Below are 27,044 nucleotides of genomic sequence, written 5' to 3'. Positions count from 1 at the left end.
GCGGGCAAGGGGTATTTGCTCCCATATCTAACATGTGTTCAAGTGTTTCTTGTCTGCCACACTGCCGCATGTCTTATAAACCGAGTCGAGACTGGTGAACTCTGCCCGAGGCGAACTAGATCAGAGCATCAGCATTCAAGCTATAGAGCAAATCACATAACATATTCTAGGACCCCTTGTAACATTTTTCATGTAGTGCCTTAAGATAATGGCATATCATGAAACTCCAAACTATTTTGTATACCATTTAATTACATTTCCTTTATCTCTTAAATAGAAAATGGACATCAGATTCCATATATGCCATCCTTTGTTTTTACACTCGAAATCGGTTGCTTAATTACTGTAATACCATTGATTTTGCAGTCAGTAATGAAGGCTATTAGGTTCCATAATGAGTGCATTATCAGTGTTGGCTAAAACTGCCATCAGATCAGAGCTTCATTATCTCACAACGCCCATGCACAGACAACAGCAGCGATCCATGCAGTTGCATAATCACTATCTTCTTCGGCGGTGGCGTGCATCCGTCAGGTTAATTAGTAAAATACCTGGTGACCAGGCACGTATTGCCATTTAAAAAGCATCAGTAATTTTTCCTCCATTTTTCCGCAAATTTTGTTGTTGATTAATCTCCACCTACTGCCGGCAACCGGTCGGTCGCATGTTTTGGTTCGATCTATAGTGTTGTGGTAAATACTAGAACTAGTCGAAGCCTAGATACTCTTTATATGAATAGGTGCGTCCAAAAATAATTTGTAGTAATTTAACTCAACTTACCATTTACGAGTACACCTACAACAAATTAATGTGCAGATGTTAGCTCTTTGAAAATGGACAAACAAAAAATGATCGAGTCAAAGATAATTGTGTGATTGGTCAATTATGGGCCGAGAATATTTATTATTCCAGCAATGTATCTTGTATCGTAATTTTCAATATTTTCCGGCATTTCCTTTAGGCTAACCTGCCCCAACATTTTTGCGATTGCACCGCCTCTCCCATTTTGGCTATTGTGCCCTAGCCAATCGATTACTTCCTGCATTTTTAAATGTCCTCCCCCCTTTGCCGCCCGGCAGCTGACCAAATTAATCAAGCGTGTGCCAAAAAAAAAAAACAAAAAACAAAAAAAAATGGAAAATGAAAAAGGAAAAGGGGAGGAAACCAGCAAAAATTAAACGAAAAAAGGAGTTATAAATGAAAAATGCTGGACAATTGCATGGTTCGCTTACAGTGACTAATCGATTTTTGGAATTAAGTTGCGCCATGGAAAGGAAAGCAAACTTGCAACGGCAGCAGATGGCAGGGAGTGGGTACTCTGGAAAAATGCTTTGATATGGCCTGGCCAGATTCCACTCCATGCGATTCCGTTGGTTCCATTCCGCTGCGTTGGGTCCTCAATGTCCGATGGTATGGTGGCTCTTTTTGGTCTGCTGGCTATTGATTTTTTACGAACCGAGTGGCCCCGACTAGAAGGAAGACAACGCACTCGAATTGGAAGTATGCCAAGGCGGCGTGGCCACAACTCACCCCACCATATAGCTGGTATATGGCTACACCCTGAGAAAAAGAAGAAACCCAGACAATAGCAGAAGTAGATACATTTTCTTGTTCATAGATTCAACAAGAAAATATTCAAGACATTTTCAGATTGAACTTTTCACAGCTGAGCTGAAAGCTTTTCCAGCTAGGGCTCTTGCGTTGGATTAGTACCGAAAATAGCTAAATTAAGGTGTACGTACACTTTATGCACTTTTTCTTCTGGTGTATCTGTAGGCTCGCAGTGCCAATATTCCTGGGCAATGTGTCGGCAGATTTGTTTGTTTTCGCATTCGATTCTCGGTCGTCCGATTGGATTTCCTATGGCTGACTGGCTGACTGTGCGTTTGGAAATGTGCCAAAGTTCAATGCACGGCATTGCTCTAGCGAAATTTCGACATGCATTCGCATAGTTGAGATGCACTAGAGACGGTCTAGAAATCTGCACGGCAGACAACGAATATTGATGGTGTAAAAGCCTTGGGTAGTTGGACTTGACTTTGCACTTACAATTTAGATCAAAGGTTGAAAGAAAGCACATAAACGATTGATGTATAAAATCAGTATAGTATTACCACAACACGGAATCATATAGAACACCAACATCATAATTAAACACATCTAATTATAGCTCCCGTCAAAATTCGCTGCATACTTTTGGGCACGCCGAATTTGTCATTATTGTTTCACACCCCATAGATGACCCATATCTATTATAATAGAAAAATGAATTGCCTACTTTTTGCGTAGAGCATTATTTTATTTGATTCGAATTTAATCTTGGTCGTCTTCATCATTGCTCTGCATATAGTGCAAGAACTGGTCGGCCATGTGCCAGTACCAGTGCAACTTGACCAACTCCAGTCCACCCTTATCCGCAATCCATATCTGACCATTCTCAGATCTCTCGATGGCATTGACAATATTCTGACCGCAAACCGAAGTCGATTGGCAGGGAGCTCGTCTCAGGCGGTCGGCAAAGGATTGTCCGTATTCCAAAAAGGCTTTTAGTTCCCGGTCCACAAAGACCCTTGTGGGACCACAACAAACCGCCATGACAGCCACCCCGTTTTGGGAATAGTAAAGGGGATCCTGAATAATGTATTAGTTAAAAAATGTATAGGCATAAGATTGCATGCAACCCACCGCTAGACTTCTGGTAAAGCCAATCACACCGAACTTGGATGCACTATAGGCGCAGAAAACCGGCGAGGGGTCCAATCCAATGACCGAGGTAACGTTCACAATAAGCCCACCAGATCCTCCCATTTTTCTGTCCATATGGGGTAACACCGTGGCCACAGTGTTCATCATGCCAGTTAGATTTGTGTTGATGGTGGCATCGATGTTGTTCTCATCGCACAACGTGGCTCCATTGATCAGGACATCGATGTAGTCCATTTGGACCATCACCTCATCAAAGTACTTTTTCATTTCTTCCCTTGCCATGGTCACGTCGTAGGTCCAGAAAAATATCTGGGTGCTCGGCTTTATCGACTGCAGCTGTGCGATGGCTTGAGGATTTTCCACACTCTGTAAAATGGCCAGTTTCTAAAGGGCAAAACTGTTAAAAATGGTTTGGCCTATGGTAAATAGCAACTCCCCCGTGTCTCTAAATTTCCAGATAAAGAATATAAATATTTACACAGTTGCTTATCTGGCTCTTAGAAATAGACTTCATTGGTGGTTTAATAACGAATCTTCTATGAAAGCACAAGATAAGTTATCATTTTAGAACAACTATGACCACCCAAGTTAATAGAATAATTTATGATTTTGTTATGCTCTTCCCTAAACATCATTGCAACGATGTTTCGCCCTGGCGAGCGAAAGTGCAAAGTCCTTGAACGAGATCTAAGCGAAACAAAAACATAAACTTAATTGTTGCACAGCGCGAAACAAACATGAAAAACTCATTAACTTAATTAGTTTCGACAGCGACTAGTGGCTGGACTAGTTTTGAGTTCGATCTGGGCAGAAACCGAACCCCAAAGCCACCAGCTTCCCGCTCACTCACCGCTATGTTCTTGGTCATGAGAACCTTGCTGGTCTCCAGTGCGATTCCTCCGCAATCCGCCACATAGCAGACATGCTTGCCCGTCAAATCGAACATTCTTTCTATCCGCTTTCCACGACTTCTGTTTTACGACTGATTGGCGGGAGGAACTGGGCTAGCTCCGCCATTCCTGCCGTTCCAGCCACTCCCATTTATCTATTTTAATTAAGTAGAGGGCTTATCAAATACTCGGATTTCTCAATTTTCATATAGTTTTTCCATACTTCTCATGGAGAGCTTTATTATCGTATTAGGGGAAGAATGTGAGTGTGCTTCGAATCAGCCTTATTGCCTTGCGTGAATATCTCTTGGTTCGCAGAACCCTATGAACTAATGCTATGTGCTTCTTGGGTGTATCACTTCTTTAGATGCCGGAGTCCCAGTGCTTGCTCCATTGGATGGCCTCCAGGGTGCCCAGGTCCAGTTTCCAGATGGCACCGTTCTCGTTCAGCTCGATGGCCTTGACAAAGTTCTCGGCGCAGGACAACGAGGTCTGGGTGGGATGAGCCAGGAGCTTCTCGGCCACCTGGGGCTCAACATCCAGCCAGGAGTTGAACTTGTGCACCAGGGTGGTGCGGGTGATGCCGGGGTTCACGGTATAAGCGGTCACGCCGGTGATGGGGGCCAGTTTCTAGAGGTGTCATTGAGGAAATTAGCTCGTTTACTTTGCTGTTTCAGTCATTTAGTCGTTTTAACTTACCGCCAGGGAGCTGGTGAAGTTGACCACGGCAGCCTTGGTGCCAGAGTAGACGGGCACCTGGTAGATGGCATTGAATCCAGTCACGGATCCAATGTTGCAGATAATGCCACCGGGACCGCCCTTGCGCTTGTCCCAGAAGTCCAGAATGGCCGTCGTGGTGTTGACCAGGCCAGTGTAGTTGACGGCAATGGTGCGCTCGATCTGGTAATCGTCCAGGATACCAGCTCCGTTGATCAGGACATCGACGGTCGTCAGCTTGGCGAAGATGGTCTTCAGCAGCTTGCTGGTCTCGGCAATGGGCACGGTCACATCATAGGGATAGAAGGTGACGGTCACCTTTGGATTGATTGCCTTCAGCTCGGCAATGGCGGCCGGGTTCTCAATGCGGTCGAGGATCACCAGGTTCTAGGATGGATAACACGAATTTAACCTCAATCCAATGGATGCATGTGCGCACATCGCCTACTTACCTTCAGATCACGCTTGACCAGCTCCTTGCTGGTGTCCAGGCCAATGCCTCCCAGACCGGCCACGAAAATGACGTTCTTGTTGGTCAAGGTGAATGCCATGTTGTTTTAGCAGGCTCTTTCGATCTGTTTCAATGGGAAGAGGGCTCCGTTAGTTGTTTGTTTCCAGTTCGTGTCGGCCCGTATTTATAGGAAGATCTATCCCCCAGAAGCTTCGGTTACGTAGAGCTTTTCTTTATCTATCATTACGCGATCTCGGCTATGTACGCCGCAAGCTTCACAGCCGGCAACGACGGCAGCGCTGCTAAGTTTATGGTTTATTTTTATTTTTTGGCACTCTCGGTTTGTTTTTGTTTGGGATTTTGTGGCGGCAAGCTTTTTCTATATTAGTATTCAGTTTGTATGTTTATAATTTATGCCCAACTATGCCTGATGCTTGGAAAATTACTGCTCGTCTGCACGCGCTCGCTTTTGAGATAGCTAACGAAGGCACGCCGCCGTATAACAGGGGTGGTTTATGTTAAAATTCCTATTTTTAGCGGTTGAATAACAGGTGATTTTCCAAGTCAAATATTCGGCACGGCACAGGCCTCCAAATTTTAATTTGTTACTAGGTTTGACACTGCTTGTGCCGCTTTGAATTCATTTTGATTGAATACAATTGATTTTATTATGCTGCGCTGTCTAACACTGGTTCTTTACCATTCGCACTTGCATAATAAGTGCCCTTTCCTACTTACTTGATCAATTAGGTAAATTTGAAGAGATGCAAGTACTCGCTAGCCGGTCTGCTGAACTGCAACTGACAACTGCACTGAGACAATAATCGGCGCCTTGGACTTGCACAGCTCCTTAAATACCGTTTTGTCGTGGGGGCGAGTGCAGTTGACGTCGACAGCGGCTGCGGCAGCGGCAGCGACGTCCATAAATTTGTAATGTGTAAAATGCTATAATAAATTGCAAGCAAGTGATCTGCAAACAAACGCCGGGTACGGGTCCAATAGAAAATGGAACACCAGGAAGTGCACTGAGAAAAAATTGAGTCCAATTTTAATCATAATCAGCCCATAAAATATATGAAAATATTGCTTAATATATAGATGCATGTACATATATATTATATACTTAAATTATTACTATTATAAATTTCTCTGACGAATTCTTCGTAAGCCCTTCTGACATTATACCGTTTTTCGAACGATCTTTAAAATTAGGGATATTTTAAAAATGCATAATGTAATTTCGTACAGTGTAGGACCCCGAGTCAGAACGCCAAGAGCTTTGACCTTGTGAATGTCAAGCACAGCGGGCAGAAGTGTAGAAAGATCCGAGCTCGCGTTGTTGCTGCGGTCGCAATTGAACTTCGGCTTAATTTGCATACGTGTAATACTGAAACTGGGGCCCAGCGGGAGGGGATGGGGGGCTGGGGGTGCCTGCTGGGGGCAGCGTAGTAGAATCAATCTAGAAATGTTGGAAAGCTAGCTCAACACGCCCCCTAAAAGCAGCTCATTAGCAATCTCACTTGTCCGCAAAAGCGACCAAGCCCACATTTGCGGACGAGCCAGAGTAGCGGTTTCAAATGCAGCTCGACTTAACCCATGTTCGCATAGCAGATTCACATTTACTAAAATATTTTATTTTAAATTGTTCTTTATTTCTTAGTTCTTAATTATTACAAATTTTAATATATCTTTATAGAAAATAGAAGTGTTAGCAAAAATTAAAAGTCACAAAAAGTTCTCGAGTTTAGTTTTAGTGCTGATATGAACTAAATACAATAATGTTTTACCACCTATCTTTACATTTCTACTAAATTTAAATAGATGAGAAACGCCTTAGAAACTAATTGGCAAAAAACAAATTTTCTTTCAAATATTTTCTCGTACATCTTGTGTATTTAGGGCGTTAAATATAATGTGGGAGGAGGCTACTGCAAGGGCAATAGCACATATGATGAGAAGGAAAGAGATAAGCGTGCGGAAAAAAAGAAGCTTTCAATTTGCATAAAACTTAAACCTGTTCTTTGATATAAAACCGTATATGTATGTATACGAATTGTTTCACCTAATTGGAAAATATATGGACTAAAATCTCTGGAGATATTGGGTCTTATGTGGCCAAATTCTCTGAAAGCTTTGGGGACGATTAAAAATTCATAAAAGTTAAATCTATTATTAATTTATTCATATTAGGTTTTTTTTTTGATAATCTTGGTGGTCGCACTGAGCGTTATCACTAGTCCAAATATGGTATACGGTCACTTGGGGAGTGCATGATTGGAAATTTTCGGTACTGATTAAGAATTTCAGCGCAACATTTTCCCCCAATCAATAACTCATTTTCCGATTTGACCCACTAATCGAACGGGTTGCTCTTCTGCCTTGGCAACTGACCGCAAAGTAATATAAACAACATCGTATGACTGTTCGCGCTTCCAGACGTTAATTTAATATGGTCTGGCCTAGTCTGGGCTACAGTTTTCCTTATCAGCAAACGTGCCTAACGTCTTCTTGCTGCTTGGGGGAACCAAAACCGTTTTTATTGGAGGTGCACTGCTCAAAATGATGGCGTTCATGCATGCAAATATAATGAAATTAGCATATAAGAAAATAAATTCAAGTTCGTTTTCCTATTTGTTTCTTGTTTGCTTCGCACCTACGTCAAAAGAATTTATTTATAGATTTCTCTGTATTTTCTGTAGTTGCGAAAGCTTTTGGTGATAATGTTCCCGAATTAATGTTCTGTTTTGGTGAAGAAATTTACACTCAAGTTCATGTCATGCTTAAAAGAATTTTAATTGACAGCGTCTTAACTTGCTGGCAAGTGTGTTCAGCCTACGCACCAATTATCTTGAACAATATTGGTGCTTGCTACAGTTTTTAAACGTGTGCCCTGTGCAGTGGAAAGTGTGCGCCTTATCGGCTTGGCCCCCAAGTCATGCTGCCGGTGACATTCAACCTCTGGGGGGTAATGACGCCAGCGGCGTACCTGCCAAAACCGATTTGCACCAGCTGCCGCACCATTGCACCAACGCACACCCATGCCCATGCCCATAGATACAAGATACAAGATAGATACTCGCCAGCATTGAGATGTCTTCTCCCCGGCGGATTGGGGCGGTGGCATTGTCTTCCCGCTGCGAGTGTCTGCCTGGTGAAACGAAACTGGGGCTTCTAAACGCCGGGGTCTAAGCAGCTTACCGCTAATGTACTAGAGAACAATGTGGGAAATGCGACGTGTAGAGAAGCGGAAAAGCGGAAGAATGGAAAAATGGCAAAACGGGCGGTGAAAGGGTTCCCAGTGGGCGGGAAGGGGGGACCCTAGCGCACGTTCCATTTATTTGGGGCGCGGCTTGCACTGCATCTCGATGCAAACATAATCTAATTTACTATTCCACTGCCTGACCCATTTGACCCATTTGGCAATCTCTCGACAGCGCAAAGGAGGAAATCAACCTGGTTTGACGTAATTGAGTGCAGAGAATCTTTCCCGCGATCTGATCAGGTTTCCTCCACGCTCGACTTGCTTTGGGGTTTTGGGAAACCGCAAAGCGGCTATCTCATATGATTTTCTGTTGCAAGCGAAAACAATTATATACTTAATTCAAATGTAGTTCATTTCGTTTTATTGCAGATATTTGATTATTGCTTTTGATCACCCAAATATTGTTACCTCTCACTTCGTTAGTTGCTACGTTCTTGCGGGCTCAAACACTCCATGGATTTGATTGCATATGTATGAATTCAATCGCCAAATAGCGAAAATAGTGAAAAAAATAACAAAACATATAAAGAACTGGGCTATAAACTAAAAATTGGTACTGAGGCTTGATTATTCGCGTGCGAGCTGCCTTCTTCTAGGCCTTATAAATAATACGCTTGACACACCTCAGCACTCCACTCACTCCTCAGATGAGGAGAAATCAACTGCAGGAAGGTGCAACTTGCAACTTGCAACTTGCAACTAGCAACCAGCAACTTGCAACGCAATGGGGCAACAGAATTGAACGTCATCTTCGCTGAAGGTTGAGCTTAATTTGCTTTGACTTTTAACAATTTGCATAAATATCAGACACACGTTGAGTCCTATGCCCTTGTGGCTGTTGCACGTTTGTTATGATTCTGGCAACCAACAATAACAATGAGAATCAGATCCAGATCCAGATTCCGATTCAGATTCAGATACAGATACAGATCCACAACGAATCAGTGCCAATGGAAAGGCGAAGGCGTTGGGGCTCGGTTGCCTTTCATGGGAATGACAACGCCTGAAAATTTATGAAAGAACGAATTATAAAGGAATTATGATTTCTGTCGGGGGCGTTGAACATTATTTACCGCCGATCTTGTCTTTCCCCCCATTTCTCGTCCCACCTTTCATATTGCAAATTGCAAGCGACAATGCAAATTTGTTTTAGCGTTGATCACTCTCATCGACCAATCGCCGTAAACTTGGAATTACAACCGAGTGTAGATCACATAATAGAAACTTGTGAATAGTTGGATGTTTGAGAACTCCGCATATTAGTGCTTTTAATAATATTTTTCTTATTTTTCAATTGCAGCGCTGGCAAAGAAGATGGTTTGTGCTCTATGACGATGGCGAGTTGACGTACTCGGTTGATGATTATGTAAGTAATTGGCTAGCATATATAATTTAAACAGTTTTCGTATAATAAAATTAGACGAACATTTGCATTTGGTAAATTATTATACCAAGCATAAGAATAGTTAAGTTTCCTGTTTTAAATGCCGCCTCGTTTGTTCTGCAGTGATAACAAATAATAAAAAGATAATACCACTTTCTGTTGTGGGGTGGTAAGATAACGGAGCTCGTAAAATATTATACAATCCCAAAAGAACTTATAATTATGGTGATAAAGCATTACTGAGCGTTATCGGTAGAAGCAGAAAGTGTGCTGGCGGACACAAGCAACCATAAATGTACATTCCCTTAACCAGCCGATTATTTATGAAGTGGTGGAATTAAAGTGGCTTCCTAATTGCCAGATTCATTTATTTTTAGTGTCGTACTAAGCTACTCAATAAATTAAAAAACGGTTTATTTTACTACCGATTAATTATAGGCACAAGTTTGCTCCTAATTTTAATGCATATTAAATCTTAAAAATACAACATGCCCACCTAATAACTAACATATCTTTCCTACAGCCGGAAACCATTCCGCAGGCGTGCGTGGACATGACCAAAGTGCTGGAGGTCACCGGCGCCGTGGAGGTGACAGGTCACCCCAACTCCATCGCCATAACCGCACCCGAGCGCGTGACCTTTGTGAAGGGCACCAGTTCGGAGGAGTCCCAGTGGTGGCTCAACATCCTGGCCGCCTTTCCCAAGTCGAAGGGTCGCCACAAGAGAAGCGCCACCCTGCCCGGTGGCCAGGTGGTGGGCAGTCTGCGCCAATCGAGCAACGGCGACCTAACGCTCTCCACTAAGCTGGGCAACCGGCACAGCTCCTATCACAAGGACACCCTAACGTCCTCCCAGTCGGCAGGCAACCTGTTGACCAGCCTTGATCTGGGTCCCAGCTCCACGAAGACCGCTGCTCCGCCTCTGACCACCACCCAAACAGCTCTCGCCGATGATGAGGAGGACGACGGGGTGGAAACGGGCGAGGATGTCGACGAGGACGAGGAGGAGGATACGGCGGTGCCCAGGAAGTCAAAGACTGCCGGCATGGGGGGCCAGGACGAGAACAATCGCAATGCCGGCAACGAGATCACCAATCGCGGTAAGTTCATTCATCGCAATTTTAATCGAGCATAAAATATCTGTTTTAACGCTTAAGTAACTAACTTTGTGTATGCAAATCCCAAAAGCTGATCGATCGGATCACTTGGAACTTAGCAGAAACACAAACCCTATAAGTGCAGAAAGCTTAAAAATGTAGCAGTGCATTTAAATTATTAAAATATATACACGTATGCATACCCAGAGATAACCTCTCGTTAGAATAATGTTACAAAATGGGATCTATCTATCAATGGGAAACTTTGACAAGTAGTAGTAATAACTCAAGTCATTTAACAGTCAGCTGTATAATAGGCGGTTGTAGGGCCAAAACAGCATTTATCTTTATGCAATACAGTTGATGAATCTGACTTTTACTTTTTAATGAAAATGCCTGCAAGCTTAGCTATCTTTTGCTCTGTATTTCGAACCCTTTTCGCGAATTGTGTTCCGCTTGCCTTTTCGTGGATGTAGAAGGTTGAGCTCGTATCGGCTGCTATAATTTTTATGATCATTTATGGCTTGCAGCAATCAAAATTATCAACCTGGGCCCAGACGGACAGCGAACTGGAGAGACTCCGCTGAGGGATTGCAGGAATATTCTATATTCGGGGCAAGGAAGTTGGGGTTGGAGTTGGAGATGGGGGCAGTGCGTGCAGCTAGTTAAAGCCGCAGCCACGAAATTAACCTTGAATTCACACACAAAGACAGGGACAATCGTGAAGCAGGGCTGACTTGCTAGCTGGCTGGCTGGCTGGCTGGCTGGAGAGGAATCCTCCACTACTTAAGATCGTATAATGGTAGGCTTCATAAATTTTCTTTAGATCCCAGCCAGGCTCTCGAGCGGAGCTGGTCCGCTGTGAGGATCGCTTGGTTTGGTGGGTCGGTAATTGCAGTTACTGTGAATGTTCTCACATACATTGCTGCAGGATACTTGTTCATGGAAAAATGATATTCACGCTTAAATTATAGTGTGTCTGCCCTCAGATCCGTTGTTGTGCCATCACGGATGGCTCCAAAGGGGGTGGTGGTGGTGACTGTGGTTGCAAATTCAAGGCTCAGCATCCACATCAAATGGCATTATTCCGTTGATAAATCGCCAGTTAAAGACGTGAACCAGTTCGAATTGCAGAGCCCACGAAATGGAAAGCGAAAATTTACCAGGCAACTTGACGGATTCAAGGGTTTATTGCGTTGGGAACCTAGGGTTCACCATTGGGAATATTTAAATACATAATTTATATTTTATGTATAATAGCAAGAAATGACAAAGGCAGCCTAAGAAGCATTAATGGGGCTTAGCAAAGTGAAACGAATGCAACTCAACAGCTCTCCAAGTTTGCAAGTTAGCTCTGTACTGAATCCCTCCAACTATTAATTTCATTTATCCACACAATTCGTAATAGTAATAGTTGCGAAGAATGCATTTCATTATGGCACTTACCTGCGGAAAGTACCGCTTCTGGGCCATTCCAATGGCCAGTTTTCACACTCGCATTTGCCACCTTTTTCGATTAGCGATGCACCGTTGGCTAGTAATGGGCCTGGAAGTCTGTCGAGGCCAAGATCAGTTACCAGGTAGGACTCTAGGGCATTTCGCTTACTCTCTTCGTGGAGCTTGGGTGCTGACACAGACTAATTACATTCCATCAATAAGCAAAATTGTGCGGCAAATGAGGCAATTCATTGGACGCTTGGCTGGCGAGCGACCACTTTCTGAATGGGTGTTAGGATGCTGGATGGAGGATACTGGATGGCGGATGGCGGAAAAAAGCTCTTAAAATGCACAACGACAAAGATTATAAACTGTCTACACCTAATAGCCGTCGGCCAGGCCAATGTCAGGCCGTGGCCAGTTGAAATATTTTCCAAGTCAGCGCTACATGATAGCCCCTCTGGACATGAGTGCTCCACCATGTGGCTTCTCTAGCCATGTGGCCATGTGGCCAGGTCTCTCTGTAGGGACTTGTAATGGGCAAAGTTCCATGGCAAAGTGAATAATTACAGTGCAAATAAATCTCTGGGCTCTGGTGTGGAAAGGCTCCGCTCTGTGGATTAGTTTTGAAATTTCAGCACACTCTTGCTAGAGGTGACGAAATTCAGCTGCACAGCTAACCGGCGATTAAACGCCCCAAAAGTAAGAAACTAAACCCCTACACAAAAACCCAGGCCAACAATCAAATCATCAACCTAGGGCCCAATGCAACCGAACAAGTTTCTGCAGAAGTTTGCGTTTCACAGGAATTAAGTGCAAGATTGTATTACAATGACAAATTGTAAGAGACCAGCCGACGAGCAGAAGTAACTACTTATGATTGCAACAAAGTAGCTGCGCATTCGATAAATCCAATGCACTGAAAGAATGCTTTTTAAAGCAAACAAATCGATAATACGATTTATGTCTTGCTTTATATTCCTGAAGTTTCTGGAGCACAGTCTTTTTGCACAGTGTGCTTGTGACATAGAACTCGCATTTGAACTATCTGCCAAGCGGTGCTATCGGTGGCTAACCTTCATACTATATCAATCGCTAATTACAGCCCTTTGCAACTTTGTAAAGGACTCGACGAAGCCGGGAGGGAGATGAAGAGAGTTCCATTAGTTGTACCGCGAATTCATTATCTTTCTATTGAGCAGCCCCATGCCCCATGCCCCATGCCGCATGCCGCATGCCCCATTATGAGCCACACAGAAAAAGCATGTTAACAAACGTGGTTAGGTGGACGGAGCCCGGGCTTCAATGAGGCCGGGACAACTTCTGTGCAAATGCAAAATGACAGCGACAGCAGTGGATGCTCCAGGATGGGCGTCTCGGCAGCTAACGATGCAGGTTGTGCGATTTACGAGACTGCGGAGCTCCAGAACTGGGCAAACTTTGAAACTGGAAAGGAGAACCGCCGGCAGTGGAAGCCACCATCACCTATAACCAATCAATATTCATAAGTGTAACGACTCGAGAGCAAAATTTATGCAACAACCTGGGGTCCGGTCTGGCAGGGTTTTTGTTCCCCCATAGGGAGCGGGGCCTGTACGGGCAGTTAGAAATTTCTCAAAGTCATCGTGTGAGGGGGCCCTGGGGCGGTGGGGCTGGACTCCAATCCAAAGGCAATTTTCGCTTTCGTTCGCCCAAAAGGCCGAGTCGGCCAGCTAAATCAACTTGCAATTTGATTATTTATTACGTCTGAGGCGGAGTTTCGTTGGCAAAGTAAGGGGTATATCGGGGATCGGGGTGTTCGGGGCGTTCGGGAGTTATTTGCAGGAAGCCCGTCCATGATTGAGTGGGTTGTTCTGAGTGCGCGTAATTGTGGCCATAATTAATCAAATGCTGTTAATTAAAGAAATGCATAAAAAGTCGCCAACAGAAACAATTCCGAAAATCTCAATCCCTCTGCCCGCTCATATTGTCCCATCCCTTGAGTTGCCCAACTGCCAATGCCAGGCACCATAATCATAGGCCTTGGTGCATCAACAGCGCCATCAGGCCACTGGCCAGCCAGCCCATGTATCTGCGAACACTGTTTTTATCAACTTAATTACACTTAGCACCTTACGCGCCTTCATTCCGTGCGCCCCACTGGGGTCTGAGTTCTCAGATTTGATCTTGAACTTGAAAGCGCGTAGTAAAAGCCACAATAAATATTAAATGGTGCAAAACACATCAAGGGCAGGCCACGAAAGCGAAACAAAGAGCCCCAGATAATAAAGCAGCATGTGGGGATGGTTTTATGGCCAGTTCGGCGGGCGATCGAGAAACGAATGACGGATGACCTGTAAGCCTGCATAGAGGCCCAATAAATTTTAAGAAAGTAATTTCTATTTTTGCTACTCCCCAGGGGTCTCTTCATAAACTTTATAGTTTCCAGTGCCTCCTTGAGACTGTAAATTCGATTTATTGCACACGAACTGCTCAATCTGGCAAAGTTTTTTCTTCTTTTTGTTCTTATATTTGTTCTGTTATAATAGAACCGCATAGAATGATTACAGGCGTTGGTCTTCTAATTACTGATCAATAAAATTCTTAGAGGCCTCTTGGCATCTTGAGCTTGATTCGTTCCTATATGCCCGAGAATCGCTGAAAGCAGCGTAGCAAGCATAATGAACCTCATTCAGGGAGTAAAGTACTATTGTCCTCTGTCCATTTCTCGGATATGTGTAATATCATAAGCATTATAAATTCCATTGCTGACATAGTCCCGGCCCAAACCCTAATCGATGTAGAGTCGCCAGGGCCACTTTGGCCAGCCCTTTGCCTTTGCGCGATGGGCCGACAAGTCGACCAATTAAAGGCATACCCATGCCCCGTGACCATCGTCATCACCATCGCCATTGCTCCGTAACCCGTAACCTCCCCTTGGCGCTGTTAGCACACTAACCTTGAACCTGCTCGGTGAGTCAGTCAGTCAGTGGCCAGTGGCCAGTGGCTCTGGTTCTGTCAGATCCCCAGTACCCATCCCGAACTGGGGACTGGAGCCTCGGCTGCGGCATCCGTATCTGCAGCTGGAGTTCAGAGGCTGCTGGTCCACCTCCTTTCGCTTTTCGCAACAGCTCAATAATCAAGATAAACGCCGCTGGAGCAGCCGAAAAGCGACCAACCTGTTCGACTGACCGAATTGATGCGCATCCAAAGAGCTGTATCTTTGAGGTTCAGCTTCAGGTTCGCATTCGCGTTCGGGTTCAGTCAGTCCAGTGGTCAGACGCTCGACTTTATGGGCAGTCGGAAATTTGTATCATAATCATAATAAACCTAAATGTGGCGGCTGGCTGGAACAGGTCTAAATATATATTTTGTAATCACATATTTTATGGGACAACTCGGTGCTGGCCTCTCGTTCGTCTGGTTCGTACTTGATGGCTCGTCCTCCTCGACTTGTTTGGGTGTTAATAAAATTATGGCACTCTGCAGCGCTCACGGGATCTCTTTCTGGCCAGGCTTATCGCGATCCCTCGTATCCCCTTACAATGCACCGTGTGCCCGTTTTAATAATTTTATTATATTTGCCCGCACATAACTTGGCTCTCTCGCCGCTTTTTACGGCCCTATGCTGCACATAAATATTGTTAGGGGTGGAGTGCAGCTCCGAATCCTCGGTGCTCCAACCTCAGTCCTCAATCCCCAGTCCTCAGTCTTCAATCCACACGATCCTGTGTCTAAGCTAATTTCAGTCAATGGCATTGATATGGTTTGCTTAGCCAAGAGAGATAGCGCACGACAGCCAGCCAAATGAAATTACCAACATGCTCATATTTCAAAGTATTTAATGAAGACGCTGAGCCAATTATGAGAAAAGAATGCGTAGATTGCTGGTTAGCTTTGTTTTTGGCTATGGCCAATGGACAATTTATGTTCCTTGATCGCCGCCAAGCTCGTTTGCCCATAATTGCCTGGTTATCTGCGGCAACGATCTTTCCTTTATTCCTTTGATGGTGGTTAATGGTGATTTTGGTTCATTGAATTAATAATCTTTGGTCATAATATGAAGGGGACTAATTACTTCTCCCTCCACATATTTTCAGTTTCCCAGCCCACGACCTGCTTGCTGATCGAGGATATACGACGTGATGAAAAGACGATCAAGGACATTGCCAACACCATAACGAATCTGAGTCAGCAGCAGAACAAACGGTGGTCCACGGCGGTGAACAATGCGTTGAACAACCAGCATCACTTCGGCCATCACAGCCAGTACCAAGTGACATCCAGGGATGAGACGGACTTCCAGGTGTCCTCCAATCACAGCAGCAGCAGCGGCAACAAATCCCAAAATGCAGCCAGCGAGCGACCGAAATCCCTGCCCCTGGCATCCAACTCCACGCCCGCGATTGTTTCGGCCATAGTCAAGAAGATTCCAACGGTTATGGAGCAGGGTGACAAGGCAAAACCCACTGCCAGGCTGCAATTGCACCTGAAGTCACCGAAACATTACCAGCACGAGAGGGGCGATCCCGATGGCGGATGCAATCTGGACGAGCTGTGTGTTAACTACATGGCCAAAACCGATGAGCTGCGATCGGTGGGCAAGGCAAACAGTAAGTCATCGTCTGGTCAAGGCAAGCCGCCGGTTAAGGAGGAATCGCTGAATGCCAAGAAGGGTTGGCTTATGAAACAGGACAATCGCACCGGTGAGTGGTCCAAGCACTGGTTCACCCTGAGTGGTGCGGCTCTCTTCTACTACAGGGATCCCCTGTGCGAGGAACGAGGTGTCCTCGACGGCGTCCTGGATGTTAATAGTCTAACCAGCGTTATAGCCGAACCTGCCGCAAGCAAACAGCATGCTTTTCAACTGACCACGTGGGACAAACAGCGCCTGGTTTTGGCCAGCTTGTCGCCCAGTTCGCGAAATAGCTGGCTGGCGGTACTGAGAAGTGCAGCCGGCTTGCCCCAACTAGACACACCTCCCAAACAGACAGATATAGAGCAGGACTTCATAAAGGCTCAGCTGCAACAGCCATCGTCGAGTCCTGTCACGCCAGGCACCCCGGCAGGTCCACATTTCTCCTCGGATGAGGAGTACAGGACGGCTTCGGAAGGCGGCAGACGGGATAGCCTGGACTGGGGATCACCGTTGTCACCCTCACCACCTGTTTTAAGAAGTTGCCTGCGAAACCGGAGCTTGGCCAGTTTGCACAAAAGGAGTCGCAGCTCGCCACCCAGTTCACGGCGCAGCACGGTGGACAGTGTGGCCAGTGATGAGTTGCCCCTCTTAGTTGTGCCCGAGGAAATGCAGCCAACCGATAGCAGGGAACTGAAGCAGCAATGCGACACCCTGCGGGCAGAGGCTTCACTGCGGGAGGCCCGCATGTCCGAGCTACTGGCGACCCTCCAAAGAACCGAACAGCAGTTGACTGCCCGGCTGCAGGAGCAGCAACAGCAGCTGAATAGCGAACTCACCCAGGCCAAACAGAGTGCCTCCGATCTGATGCACAATCTGGGACTGCAGCTCACCGAGAGTCAGTGCCAAATCAAGCAGTTGGAGGACCGTCTGGCGCAGGGAATCGAGGAGAACGAAGGACTTTACAAGCGTCTGAGAGAGCTGCAGGCTCAGGATCACAGTGGTGGTGGCGGCACACTCAGCAACCTGCAGCGTCACAAAATCAAGCGCATGGACTCACTGAGCGATCTAACCACCATCAGCGATATTGATCCCTACTGCCTGCAACGCGATTCCCTGGCCGAGGAGTACAACGAGCTGAGGTCCCGCTTCGAGAAGGCCGTTAACGAAATCCGAGCCATGAAGCGGGAACTGAAGCAGTCGCAAAATCAATACGATGCCTTGGAGCTGGCACAAGCTGCACTGCAGCAGAAGCTGGAGAGGCGGCAGCACGAGGATGGAGCTCAGCTGCAGCTGATGGCAGCCCGTATTCAGGACCTGACCCTGAAGTACAGCAGTTCGGAGCGTCAGGTGCGGGCTCTTAAGCAGAAGTTGGCCAAATCGGAGAGGAGACGTTCGTTGTCCTTGAAGGGGAAGGAGCAGCTGGAACTGAAACTAAGCGAGTTGCAAAGGGAAACGGTGGAGAGACAGGAGGGCACGCCACCCGAATCCTCCAGCAGTGAATCCAGTGGCCAGTCACCACTGAATGCACACCTATTGCAGCGATTGCACAGCCTGGAGCACGTGCTCCTCGGCAGTAAGGAGCGCCTGGAGCAGAGTCTCACCCAATTGCAGCAAATTCGTGCCGGCCAAAGGACCCGTCGCTCCGTTTCGCCCATGAACGATCGCAAAGATGGCCTACGCCAGCTGGAAAGAGCGCTGGCCGAGACCTGTGTGATGGTCAGTGAGCAGATGGAGCTGACTTGCCTGCAGGATTCCTGCCACAAGTGCTGCGATCTGCGCCAGCGTGTGGAAAAGCTATCCGCCCTGCAGCAGCAAACCGAAACGGACTTGCAAAGGAGTGAGCAGCTGCTGGAGCAGCGAGAAAGCGACCTGGCCCAAGCTCTGGAAAAGTGCGCCAGCCAGGAGCAGGAGCAGGAGCTGCTCCTGCAGCAGCGCCAGGAGCTGAGCGAGGAACTGGGCAGGCAGCAGGAGCGTTGTCGGCGACTGGAAAAGCGGCTGGAGCTCCTCGAACGGGAACATGGCAAGCAACTGGAGTGCCTGAGGGAGGTCTACCACACCGAACACGCCAACGCAGCGGATGAGCAGAGCTTCCGAAAGCGGTACCAAACCGAGATCGAACAGCTGAGGGTGAGTGCAATACAAATATATATGAATACGAACTTAATTCGTCTTTATAACGCTCTTCAATACTGCACATTTCAGACCCTCTGCGAGAAAGGATTGAGTGCCATGGAAACTTCGCACAAGCGGCTTACTTTGGATCTGGAGCAGAAGCACAAGATGGAGATTGAGCGCCTGCTGGCCGAGAAGGAAACCGCCCTGGCCGAGGAAACTCAGGTAAAACTCATAGCCAGACAACCCCCCTCATGGTTTCTTAACATCTTTGGACACTTCTTCTTCGCCTTTAGGCCACGTTGGCTGCCCTGGATGCGATGAGAAAGGCACACCAGAGCGAGGTTCAGCGGGAGGTGGCTCGATTCAAGCAGGAGTTCCTGCGACAGGTCCAAAGAGGCGAACAAATGCGAGGAGATGGCGCCAAACTGAAGGAGTAAGTATAGATTTTATTCTTAATTCAATAAAACCTAAGACTCATGCCAAACACATATCATATCCTTGGGCACAATTCGATAAAAACTAAACCGAACTTTGTTTACTATCTAGGGAGGATCTCGGGGAGCTGCGAATGGAAATACTCGCGTTTTCCGAAAAGTATTCCATCAAGTGTGTGGAAAACGCGGCCTTGGAGGAAAAGCTGCATATGGCCAACAGCAAGCTGAGGCACTTTCAACAGATGCAGCAGCTTGAGCTGAGGTACGCTAATTTATATCAAATTATATGCCAGCTTCACATGAAAAACATTTTGTAGAAACAAACAATTTCGAGCTCACTTGGCCTCCGATGATCCATCAAATGATGTTCACTTCGTGCAGGGCCTGACCTCCGACGCTCGAGAAGATGCCGATTGTGAAGATAGCGAGGTAAGAAATTGCAGGGATATCACTAGAACCCCTTGATTAACCCTAGATCAATTAGTATTAATTGTGACTAACACTAATCACTACAACAGCAGACAACAACTAATCCACTTTGTTACCATCTTCCACTATCCCCAAAAAAAATAAAAAAATTCAAAAAATATAAAAACACAACACAAACAACACACCACAACTACAACCAAACACCCAAGCCTGCACCTCAAATATGGGGCGCCACAGCAACAAGAACCACTGCCACTGCCACTGCCACAACCACAACTACAACCACAGCAACAACAACCACGTCAGCGGCCCCGAGCGACACTAGGTCCAATCCCGATTCCGATACAGAAACAGAAACCGCCGATTCATCGCGGGCGCCAACCGAGAAAATGGAGCAAAGTCTCTTCGTGATACCCTCCCATATGCTAAACAGTTCCCCCGTGCCTGCCGCAAACGCTTCTGATCAGAGCCAGAGATCCCAACTCTATCGAGATCTCGATGGGCCCGAGGATGGTTACGAGCCATGCTACAGGCCCTTCGATATATTTGCCATCTATCAGAATCGTTTGAGCTACCAAGGTAAAAACGCAAAAACGCAAAAACGCCATTCTCGATCCACTCTATTCCCTCCTGGGACAGCGCACTCTTCTATCTACACTCTGTACACGTAATCATCACGGCTGTCTCTGCTTTCTGTCTTCTGTCTTTCCGTAAATCTCTCCTGACCCTTTCCCAGTCCTCCCGTTGATATGAACACACATTTGTATAACTGTCTTCCTACAAAAATCGAAAGAGAACTAATTTTGGACACGTTTCCTTCTTTTTTTGGGAATCCTTGCAGGTCTGAGGGGCAGTTCCACGTTTGGGAAGAGTTTGAGGAAATCCGCTGCACAGACATCACCAGCATCATCAGAACTAACAACAACAGCACCAACAACCGATCCAAAAAAGCCCAGTCACAAGCAAATGTTTAAAACGGCTGCCGTCATTAACATTCAGCAACAGGTAGCCCAGGATGAAAAAGCACAATGAACAAATCGAACAGATAATATCGAAAATGAAATGCAATAACCAAGAGCAAGAAAACAACAAACAGAACCAGTGGAACAACCAAAGAATAATTAGTGCTAATAATAACTAAATAATTATAATTATTTAAAATATATTAATTAAACCAAGCAACCAAATGCAACACAAAATCGAACGGCACAGCATCCATGATGTATGTACATAAATCGAATAACATTTCTCTAACAGAGCGCGCAAAACTGGTTGAAGATCATAACTAAGATGATGATGATGATGTTGGTGATGTTGGTGATGTAGCAGTCAAGTGAAATATATACACACATATATGAGGAGCTTCAGATTTCGAATGGAGTTTAGCTAACAACGACTGCTCACCCCCCTCCAATGCAAAAAGTGGAAGGGACGTCGAGCAATGGAAAAGTAACCCCCACAAAAGTAACAACAGCAGCATACACTGCGTCATCAACAGCTACAAAAACCACAACAATTTTGGGCCAAATTTATGTATTTATCATCTATTCTATCATTGTAACTGTATGTTATTCTATTGTACGTTTATCCAATTCTCTATGTCCACAAAATGTGTCATTTATTTATGTTTATGTAGTTCATAGGTCAACTTTGAAGCGAGCAACAAGCATCAAGCTTGGTTGCTTCTTTTTTCGTTTGTATTAAATATATCGAAATTGTTTTTCAGCTTACATACATACATGTAAATGCATTATACATAAAGAAAATACAAACAATACATCGTCTAATTTTATTTTTGTTTTGTTAACCATTGGTATTAATCAATATATTTTACCTTAATTAAAGCAATTTTAATCTTACTAAATAAGCGGGGCAAAACAACAAATGTTAATATTATTTACCCATAAGTCGTTATTTGTGCAACAAAAATAAAAACTATAAGCAAAGTTTATAATTTGAAACAAAAAATTTCTTTTCTCTTGGGCTCGTCCGGGATTTGAACCCGGGACCTCCCGCACCCTAAGCGGAAATCATACCCCTAGACCAACGAGCCAGTTGGCGCATGTTTGTCAAAATGCCTTCTCATCTTACAGCACGAACAGAGCAGGTTTCTTTCATGGTCAAGTGAAAGCTCCAGCCTTGAAGTAGCTATGAAACTAGTTTCTTATTCATTTTTAAAATGTTTAATCGCATATGTAAGCATGACCAACTATTAGTGCGCAAAATTGGTCTGATTTTGTGAGCCGCGACGATCACTTGGCTCGTTGGTCTAGGGGTATGATTTCCGCTTAGGGTGCGGGAGGTCCCGGGTTCAAATCCCGGACGAGCCCAAGATGGTTAACTTTTTTCCAAGGGTGATCTTTTACTTATAGTGGACTTACAAGATTGTAAATTGAAAAAGCACGCTTACAAAAAACATTTATAAAATCCTTGTTAGATTTTAACTTTAAAATTTTATTATTGTGCCTTGCAGGTAAAATGATGAATAAATTTCTAACTAACTATTCGTTTAAGTGCTCTGAAAATAAATGTTCCGTAATCGAACTTTTTTAAAGATTGTTTTTTTAATTTATATGAATCCACAGCAGTTTGGATTTTTTATTTCAAGTTATACGTTATATTATGCATACGTATTATATATATAGAGGTGAAGTTTAATTTATATGAAGCGATTGAGATTGCCGAAGACGAATTTTAGTCTTGCTTTCGCTACTTATGTCTGTAATTGCAGACTAGCAATTTTAATGCTTCACCTTCTTGGGAGGTTGAAGAAATTAAAAAAACAAAATTATAGGACAGTGAGAGTAGAGTTAAAAAAAAAACTACTTCTTCTTGGGCTCGTCCGGGATTTGAACCCGGGACCTCCCGCACCCTAAGCGGAAATCATACCCCTAGACCAACGAGCCAGTTACTCAGCGTTCGCTTAAAATCCGTTTTGTTATGGCGGCCACTCCATGCACAAGTGCAAATGGAGCTTTGGCGGTGTCTAAATTTGGCGCAAGCTTTCCAGGAAAACTGAAGACGCAGGCAAAAAACGAAAGGGCAACGAGAACTCGACTCATTACATGCCATTTCGAGTAATTCCTGCTGCAGCCAGCAAAAACAGAAACTACTGAATAAATAAGCGTGTTCAGACGTCGATGGTTCCAAGCAGTCTGCCGCATCGAATGGAGTTCAGTAAACTAAGAAAGAAAATCAACTTGGCAAAAGCGTAGCCAACATTTTCAACCGAAAAGGGTTTTTCCTTTCAATCATTCAAAACGATCTATGTGGTTTATAATAAGAACACATCACAAACTTAAAAATCTTTAGTTTTTCTTATAGCAGCCCCCTGGAATACAGAAATTCAGGGGCACATTTCCAAACTGACTACGCCCATGGTCAATCAATGGAATACTTCTGTATTCTGTCCCATTCCATAAACGTTGGCTAACGTTCCCTTGGGAAGTGCGACTGGTGATGGACTAAAAAACCCTTTGGTCAGTTTAAAATGCAGATAGCGTTTGCTGTTATGGAGTTTTTCGCGAGAACTCTGGAAAATCTGCTTTGGACACTCGCCTTGCGTTTTCCTTGTGGATCGGATCGATTGCCTTTTTGGGCAGCAGAACGATTGTGACGTCACTTTAAATGAGTCGCAATTGATTTGAACTTTTGGCAATTGGAATTGTGCGATTCATTCGCCCGTTCGCCATTAATTCGCATAATTGTTTAGCTACTTGGGAAGCAATTCGACAAAATGTTGACGACGGGAAAGACGAGAAAAGCAAGCCAATTCAAGACGATGGAAAACCAAAACGTGTAGAAATTAGCGAAAATTACAGGCCGCTGTTTGACTTTGGAATCACGATTTGTACTTCATTGGCAAGCCATCGATACAATTCGTTTGCTTTTCCCCTCACTCTGACCGACTTTTCATTGAGTCTGTCCCTGACCCTTGTGGCGACACTCAGGAAAGCAAACAATCCAGAGTGGCGCTTTTCTTTCAACTTGGAAACCCGGCTAACAATGCATTTTATTCGATTATCTCCTCAGCTGCCGTCGCGTGGATTGCCGACTGACGTGACGGAATCGAAATTACTTAATTCAAGCGATTGGCAGGCCAACTTCAGTGGCATCGACAAGCGGGGTTAAGCGCAGGCAGGTGATTCCACCGCTGGTCATTGAACCCTCATTTTCCCAGTTTCAGACAAGTTTGCTATTTATACCCGTTACTCGTAGAGCAAAAGGCTATACCAGATTCGTTGAAAAGTATGTAACAGGCAGAAGGAAGCGTTCCCGACCATATCCTTGATATATGTAAATATTCTTGATCAGAATCAATAGCCGAGTCGATCCGTATGAAAGCCTCGATCTCAGGAGCTACAAAAGCTAGAATGTTGAGATTAAGCATGCAGCTTCCAGAGACAGAGACGCCCACAAACCGCACAAAACTGTAATATTTTTTTACATTTTTATTAGTCTTGTAAATTTCTATTCATTGGCCGAAAAACTTTGTGTGACAATTTTGTAGAAACTCAAAAAATTAAATAATTTCCCAAGGCTGAAGTTCTAAACTCCATAACTCAACTTATCTTAATCGGATTTTGAAGTGGCATACCTCTAAATGTTTCTGGCGCAATTCTCTAAAAAACTGCATTCAAATTTAAAAATTTATTTTTTTAAAAAAATTTTGTAATTTTTTTGATGTATAATGTAGAAATTCAAAACAATTAAAAAACGTCCCATGGCTGAAGTTCTAAACTCCATAACTCAACTTATCTTAATCGGATTTTGAAGTGGCATACCTCTAAATGTTTCTGGCGCAATTCTCTAAAAAACTGCATTCAAATTAAAAAATTAATTTTTTTTTAATTTTTTTGTAATTTTTTTGATGTATGATGTTGTAGACAATTAAAAAATGTCCCAAGGCTGAAGTTCTTAACTCCATAACTCAACTTATCTTAATCGGATTTTGAAGTGGCATACCTTTAAATGTTTCTGGCGCAATTCTCTAAAAAACTGCATTCAAATTTAGAAATTTATTTTTTTTAAATTTTTTTGTATTTTTTTTGATGTATGATGGTCTAGTGGCATAAAACAATAAAAAAATGTCCCGAGGCTGAAGTTCTAAACTCCATAACTCAACTTATCTTAATCGGATTTTGAAGTGGCATACCTCTAAATGTTTCTGGCGTAATTCTCTAACAAACTGCATTCAAATTAAAAAAATAATTTTTTTAAAATTTTTTTGTAATTTTTTTGATGTATGATGTTGTAGACAATTAAAAAATGTCCCAAGGCTGAAGTTCTAAACTCCATAACTCAACTTATCTTAATCGGATTTTGAAGTGGCATACCTCTAAATGTTTCTGGTGCAATTCTCTAAAAAACTGCATTCAAATTAAAAAATTTATTTTTTTTAAATTTTTTTGTAATTTTTTTGATGTATAATGTAGAAATTCAAAACAATTAAAAAATGTCCCGAGGCTGAAGTTCTAAACTCCATAACTCAACTTATCTTAATCGGATTTTGAAGTGGCATACCTCTAAATGTTTCTGGCGCAATTCTCTAAAAAACTGCATTCAAATTAAAAAATTAATTTTTTTAAAATTTTTTTGTAATTTTTTTGATGTATGATGTTGTAGACAATTAAAAAATGTCCCATGGCTGATGTTCTAAACTCCATAACTCAACTTATCTTAATCGGATTTTGAAGTGGCATACCTCTAAATGTTTCTGGCGCAATTCTCTATAAAACTGCATTCAAATTAAGAAATTTATTTTTTTTTAATTTTTTTGTAATTTTTTTTATGTATAATGTAATGTAAAAAATTAAAAAATGTCCCAAGGCTCGGATTTTTAAATGGCATAACTGGTGGTCGGGGAACCCGACTGTAGCATTTTATCTTGTTTTTCATTTATTTTTTAGGCTCTTTAGTAGAAGTTATGGCTAGGAATATGTACAAATATCTTGACCAGAATTTGGGTCACCTATGAGCAGCGATCTGATCATTGGCAGCCATAACAAGTCCCAAGTAATGACCATGGTCAAGTGGAAGTCGCCCGCCTCTTCCCAACGCAATTCCCAATCATCCCCCAATTGGGGCCTCCATTTCCACCCAATACCAGGCCGCTGGCCAAAGTCGTCATTACCATGTTGCACACCTGCAATTACCATCTAGTTGTCCATGCAATTTTCCAACCTGAAACTGAGAAGTCTCCGCATATATGTAGGTATGTATAATGCTAGTACGAGCTCTGATTAGCCTGTGATACGCAACTGGAAACAAGAACATGGGCATGGAACCAGTAATATAGCTAGAAAGAATCCCGAATTTGCTTAGCATTCTAATATATTCGTACTTGAAAGAAAAACTGCAGGGTTCCTTAGTACTTATTTTGTAATGTATATTCCACATTACATGGAAATGAAGCAAGGTGACTGAAAGTTTTTTCTCAGCTGGCTATCATTTCCATTAATCCAGTTAATAAACTACAATTTAAGACGGCGAAAAATTGGACTAACCACTCACGTACCCTCGACTAATTAAGCTCGGGCAGTAAACTTTTACGATACACCATAATAGATACGACACTAAATCGTTGGCCAACTTCAAAAGATTTCGCCTGGCTCTTTCACTTCGGCTGCTGTTAACAAGCGCCAAAAACAAAATCACCGCAAATTAGAACAATCCCATCACGATCGATTACATTAAATAATGCTACGCCTGGGCCCATGTGCAATTTTTTGTTTCTTATTGCGGCTCCTTGCAACAGATTCTAACAAACTGCGACAACATCAAAGGCCCAGCCACGACCCAATTGGCCTTCTTCTCACAGGGCAGGGGGATTGGCTCCCCGTCCCAGATATCTACAACTCCAACTCCAACTCCAACTCCAACTCTGACTTCATTGAGGCATAACGTCTGCCTCGGATTCTTTTGGCCTGTTATAACGGCCACGAAATCGCGCGCCCCAAAACAATGCCGCAACCACAAAATCAGAAGCAGCAGTAACATCTGCAACTTGCAACAGCCACATCAGCGACTTGCAACAGTGGCAGAAACGGTAGCTGGCGTTGATGTTGGTGAAAAGGGAAAATTGTTTCGTTTCGTTTCGTTTTCGCTCTGCTTGCAGCTTTACTCTCGGGGGATATTATGTTTGGTTGCTGTTAACATAAATTTATACTGCCTTTAAACTAATTGACGATGACAACTTCTGTGCCGCCGAGCCGCTGCAGCAGCAGAACAGCCACAATCCGAGTCCAAAAGGCTGCTGGCATACTTTTCTAGTCATCCCTGTTGCGGATTGTCTTTGGGATCGCATTGTGGGCTGGTCGGCGATTTACGAGTGCCGCGATCTTGAAATGCCTCCGCGAGCATCCACCAAATGTGTGTGGCAGTGCCACATTTTATTCAATAACTGAGCTAATTGGATGCCAGCCAACACTTGAGAGAATTCAAGTTCAAAATTGTGGAATTTTTCCATAAGATTACAGAACCTGTGCAAAATAATGCATTGCTT

At 44.0% G+C, this 27,044-nt stretch overlaps 3 protein-coding genes and 3 non-coding genes across 7 annotated transcripts in view; 2 read left to right on the top strand and 4 right to left on the bottom strand.

Annotated features, from left to right (window-relative positions):
• LOC6540582 (protein outspread) overlaps positions 1 to 21,290 on the top strand; it is an 82,799-nt gene extending 61,509 nt beyond the window's left edge. The window contains exons 3-11 of one of the 2 annotated variants that reach the window (XM_001968860.3): positions 9,327 to 9,392; positions 9,934 to 10,510; positions 16,024 to 18,689; positions 18,765 to 18,899; positions 18,971 to 19,110; positions 19,224 to 19,373; positions 19,429 to 19,540; positions 19,750 to 20,119; positions 20,382 to 21,290. In XM_001968860.3, the coding sequence (XP_001968896.2) occupies positions 9,327 to 9,392; positions 9,934 to 10,510; positions 16,024 to 18,689; positions 18,765 to 18,899; positions 18,971 to 19,110; positions 19,224 to 19,373; positions 19,429 to 19,540; positions 19,750 to 20,119; positions 20,382 to 20,572 (4,407 nt within the window). In that variant the 3' untranslated portion in view covers positions 20,573 to 21,290. The remainder of the gene's footprint in view (positions 1 to 9,326; positions 9,393 to 9,933; positions 10,511 to 16,023; positions 18,690 to 18,764; positions 18,900 to 18,970; positions 19,111 to 19,223; positions 19,374 to 19,428; positions 19,541 to 19,749; positions 20,120 to 20,381) is intronic. The other variant, XM_015159605.2, reaches the window with a different exon arrangement.
• Positions 2,278 to 5,589, bottom strand: LOC6540580 (alcohol dehydrogenase-related 31 kDa protein). Its single transcript, XM_001968862.3, has 6 exons — positions 5,503 to 5,589; positions 4,766 to 4,888; positions 4,296 to 4,700; positions 3,557 to 4,226; positions 2,686 to 3,090; positions 2,278 to 2,631 (listed from the first exon to the last, which is right to left on the bottom strand). The coding sequence occupies exons 4-6, from the start codon at positions 3,650 to 3,652 to the stop codon at positions 2,314 to 2,316; spliced, it is 819 nt and encodes a 272-aa protein (XP_001968898.1). The 5' UTR covers positions 3,653 to 4,226; positions 4,296 to 4,700; positions 4,766 to 4,888; positions 5,503 to 5,589; the 3' UTR covers positions 2,278 to 2,313.
• LOC6540581 (alcohol dehydrogenase) lies at positions 3,806 to 5,589 on the bottom strand. The gene is made up of 4 exons (XM_001968861.3): positions 5,503 to 5,589; positions 4,766 to 4,888; positions 4,296 to 4,700; positions 3,806 to 4,226 (listed from the first exon to the last, which is right to left on the bottom strand). The coding sequence occupies exons 2-4, from the start codon at positions 4,862 to 4,864 to the stop codon at positions 3,960 to 3,962; spliced, it is 771 nt and encodes a 256-aa protein (XP_001968897.1). The 5' UTR covers positions 4,865 to 4,888; positions 5,503 to 5,589; the 3' UTR covers positions 3,806 to 3,959.
• Positions 21,291 to 21,521: 231 nt separating the features above from the next.
• On the bottom strand, positions 21,522 to 21,593 carry Trnap-agg. Its single transcript has one exon. It is a non-coding gene; the product is annotated as a tRNA-Pro (tRNA).
• Positions 21,594 to 21,798: 205 nt separating this feature from the next.
• On the top strand, positions 21,799 to 21,870 carry Trnap-agg. Its single transcript has one exon. It is a non-coding gene; the product is annotated as a tRNA-Pro (tRNA).
• A 504-nt stretch (positions 21,871 to 22,374) lies between these two features.
• Positions 22,375 to 22,446, bottom strand: Trnap-agg. The gene has a single exon. It is a non-coding gene; the product is annotated as a tRNA-Pro (tRNA).
• Between the last annotated feature and the right edge of the window lie 4,598 nt (positions 22,447 to 27,044).

Source organism: Drosophila erecta, unplaced genomic scaffold (genome assembly GCF_003286155.1).
Source record: "Drosophila erecta strain 14021-0224.00,06,07 unplaced genomic scaffold, DereRS2 tig00000055-arrow-pilon, whole genome shotgun sequence".
Classification (NCBI taxonomy): domain Eukaryota; kingdom Metazoa; phylum Arthropoda; class Insecta; order Diptera; family Drosophilidae; genus Drosophila; species Drosophila erecta.
The sequence above is the reverse complement of the archived record's forward strand: the minus strand, read 5'-3'. Positions and strand labels throughout refer to the sequence as shown.